Genomic DNA, 3,970 nt, shown 5'->3' on the forward strand with positions numbered 1-3,970 from the left:
GCGCTGCCCCCCGCCCGGCAGGGTCACAGATCCGGGTCCCAGACCGCAGACAGCCTTGCCTGCTGCCGCCTGCCTTCAGTATGCAAATTAGCCGCCATCTTGTTGCTTCAGGGTGGGGGTCCCCACTGGGGTGCCTGGCCAGTCTGGGTGAGGGGCTGAGGGCCGTTTTCAGGCTGGCGGGCGACTGAAGCTCCAAACCTCTCCTTTTTTTCTTTTTTTTTTTATTCTGGCATTTATTTACCTTCTATGGCTGTCACTGGAGCTGAGAGCCGGCTTTCTCTCTGAGGCTCGGCTGCTGAAAGCAGGTTTCTGGCCTTTGTTTTCTGTATTCGAAACAATGTTGCGACTCCAGCTCTGAGATCCCGGCTGACTGACAGGAGGTTTCTGGGGTTTTGTTTATCTTCTATAAATGTTACAATGTTTCCAACTGAAGCTCAGAGGCCGGCAAGGCAGGCGGGGAACGTTGGAGTCCTCTGTCACTGAAGGAAGCAAGCCTCCCTGTTCGCATCAGCTGCCTGGCTGCCGGCCGCCATCTTGGCTGACAGTTAATTTGCATATCTCCCTGATTAGCCAATGGGAAGGGTAGCGGTCGTACGCCAATTACCATGTTTCTCTTTTATTAGTGTAGATAGTCATATTCAGATTACAATGCACTGTAGATAATTTGGGTGAGATTACAAAGACAGAAAGAAATTCTACCTTATTTATGCAGCCAAGCAATTACAGTGAAGTATGGTAGAAATTATAGTTTAACTTTAACCCTGCTGTTTGGCTTATGTACCTATTTGCTTTGTTTAACAATGGACAGGTTATTTTGATTTTCTGAATTATATAAATCATCCCATTTAATTACATGCCTTATTGATTGTAATGTGAATATCCCATGGGTTGTGGTCATACTGGTCTTAGAAAGCACATTTTCCTTTACCTGGGAAGGACAGCACAGTTATCCCAAGGTCAGAGGGCTCTAGACCCAAAACTGTAATTTAGATAACATGCCTAAGTTTAACCCAGGTTACCCAAGGGCTCTAGACCCAAAACTGTAATTTAGATAACATGCTGTTTCTGCTTCTGTAAACTGCTTTTTTGCAAACTAGGTTCTTCATTCCAGACCCGAGGGCTCTAGATCAGGGGTCCTCAAACTACGGCCCCGCCAGCCACATGCGGCCCGCCGAAAACATTTATCTGGCCTGCCGGGTGTTTTTGCTGCCGCTGTGTGCATAGGAATTTGTTCATAGTTTTTTTTAAACTATAGTCTGGCCCTCCAACGGTCTGAAGTACAGTGAACTGGCCCCCTGTTTAAAAAGTTTGAGGACCCCTGCCCTAGATAATGTGTTTCTGTCAATTCAGTGACTCCGAGACCCAAAACTATAATTAACATGCTTAATTCTGCTTCTGTAAACTGCTTTTTTTGAGAACCAGGTTCCTCATTCCAAACCCTGAGATATAATCAATACCTTTGTGATTTTTTGCCTATATAACCTTGGAGCTGCAACCATCTTGTATGAGATTTGGGGAATGGCTCCTCATAGTCCCAGATTGCAATTAATGTGACTCTTTAATTCGACTTCTTGAGGCGTCCTTCTGTGATTCGCGGGGTACATTACAACAACAGCCATTCTATTTTAGTCATTGCATAAATAAATTCTCAAAATTAATGGCATCATGTCTTCTTATAAAACAATTTGTACCATTTGCTTCAAATCCTATATAATAAAGGCTAATATGCAAATTGTCCCCTCTACCAGGAGTTCAACTAGGGGGCAGGGTTGGCCAGCCAACTGTCCACGGCCCCTCCCCCTGGCCAGCCCTGCCCACGACTCCCCCCGCCCATCGGGGGCAGGCCTGCCAGCCAACCTCCCTCATCCCCTCCCCGGCTGTGCACAAATTCGTGCACTGGGCCTCTAGTTCTTTCATAAAGTTCATCCATCCTAAATTCATCTGGTAATTGGGGTATCCATTTATTTTGCTAATTGTCTTTATCTGAAGGAATAAAACTTCTCTTATTTCTACAATAAGCATCTGATTATAGCTCAGAAAAAAAGTGCCTAGTGTCACTCCCACAGTGACAAGGAGATAGGAGATCTATTTTCCGAGATGTTTACATTGTAAAGACTTCTAGACCCTTGAAAAAACACGTTGAGGTTGTAAAGCTGATAATGTACTTGTTCAGCTACTAACTGGGATTTTTCCCCCTGTATACTAGGTTGGAAGGACAGAGTTGAGGACATTGGCAAGGGAGTGGTTAAAGTGATGGATGGTGGAGCCTAAAATGGATAGGGAAAGAAGTGAAGTGGGACAGACTGAGTGCAAGAAAGAGAGGATCAGAGGGTTGAAAGTCTTGATGATTAAGGTGTAGTATGAGTACGTGCATGAGAGTTGGAAGAATAGCATAAGAAGTTGTCAGAAAGGGCATTTAGGGAGAGAATTTGCAAATATCAAGAGCCAGATGGCCAAAAGAGTGAAGCCATTGAATCTCATGAAACTGTGTCTCTAGGGCTGGTTAGGTTATTTGTCTAAATCTGAATGTTTTCTAGGATGATAGCAGATTTCAGAAGACTGAACCACAGGCCAGAGTCCTCAATAAATGAGAGGTAAGGAAAATGAGGGTCTAAGGGAGGTTATAGACGGGTGGAAACAGCCTCAGAGAGGCAAGGGTTGGCATCCTGTTGTGGATGAGTGAGGCTGGAATTGGCATTGGGTATCAAGGAACACAAACTTTTCTATCTATAATGTGATTTATTACTTTCTTCAGATGATGTAATCCAATGATATTTCTTTTACATTTGCAGATTTTTCCCAATCAAAATTAACAGCAAAATAAGTCAAGATGTCTGTCGATCCAATGACCTATGAGGCCCAGTTCTTTGGCTTCACACCACAAACTTGCATGCTCAGGATCTACATTGCATTTCAAGACTACCTATTTGAAGTGATGCAGGCTGTTGAACAGGTTATTCTGAAGAAGCTGGAGGGCATCCCAAACTGTGAGATTAGCCCAGTCCAGGTTCGTAAGTGCACAGAGAAGTTTCTTTGCTTCATGAAAGGACGTTTTGATAAGCTTTTTGTCAAAATGGAGCAGCTGTTTTTACAGTGGATTTTGCGTATTCCCCCAAACATCTTGCTTCCGGAAGATAAATCTCAGGAGATGCATTCTTATAGTGATGAAGAATTCCAGCTTCTCCAAAAAGAAATTGAACAGTTACAGGAGAAGTACAAGACTGAATTATGTACTAAGCAGGCCCTTCTTGCAGAGTTAGAAGAGCAAAAAACTGTTCAGGCCAAACTTAAACAGACATTGGCTTTGTTTGATGAGCTTGAAAATGTTGGCAGAAATCATGGGACTAGTGATTTCAGGGACAGCTTGGTGTTCCTGGCCCAGAACTCCAGAAAACTCCAGGATATTAGAGACAATGTGGAAAAGGAAAGCAAAAGACTGAAAATATCTTAATTTCTAAATAGTAAAAGGAGCCACTCAAAAGTAGGTCTGTATATTTTGTTGGATTTTCTTTAAACATTTTTCTTTTCTTTGGTCCACTCCCCTGAAGTATCTGTGTACTACTTGAAACTGATCTTTGAAGCATTTATTCCTTATAGGCCTCTAATAGGTGGGAAGGGATTCTTAATCCATTAAAGACTCATTTGGGGCTTGATGAAGAAATAAAGCTTTCCATGGCCAGTCAAAAGATATTTGTAAAAGGTGTACTTTGGTCATGAGTCCTTTGTAACCTTGATCCTTTTTACTTATTCTTTTTTTTTTTTTTTCTTAATTTTTTTTTAAATATATTTTTATTAATTTTTTACCGAGAGGAAGGGAGAGAGATAGAGAGTTAGAAACATCGATGAGAGAGAAACATCGATCAGCCTCCTCCTGCACACTCCCCACTGGAGATGTGCCCGCAACCAAGGTACATGCCCTTGACCGGAATCGAATCCGGGACCCTTCAGTCCGCAGGCCGACGCTCTATCC

The 3,970-nt window shown here is 42.9% G+C and overlaps 1 protein-coding gene across 4 annotated transcripts in view; it reads left to right on the plus strand.

The window, feature by feature from the left end:
- Window positions 1-3,744, plus strand: part of MIS12 (MIS12 kinetochore complex component) — a 7,165-nt gene extending 3,421 nt beyond the window's left edge. For 3 of the 4 annotated variants that reach the window (XM_005882581.2, XM_005882582.2, XM_014530255.1), the window contains exons 2-3: window positions 2,538-2,594; window positions 2,793-3,744. In XM_005882581.2, the coding sequence (XP_005882643.1) occupies window positions 2,831-3,451 (621 nt within the window). In that variant the 5' untranslated portion in view covers window positions 2,538-2,594; window positions 2,793-2,830 and the 3' untranslated portion in view covers window positions 3,452-3,744. The remainder of the gene's footprint in view (window positions 1-2,537; window positions 2,595-2,792) is intronic. The other variant, XM_014530256.1, reaches the window with a different exon arrangement.
- Window positions 3,745-3,970: the final 226 nt, after the last annotated feature.

This window comes from Myotis brandtii, unplaced genomic scaffold (genome assembly GCF_000412655.1).
Source record: "Myotis brandtii unplaced genomic scaffold, ASM41265v1 scaffold728, whole genome shotgun sequence".
NCBI lineage: Eukaryota > Metazoa > Chordata > Mammalia > Chiroptera > Vespertilionidae > Myotis > Myotis brandtii.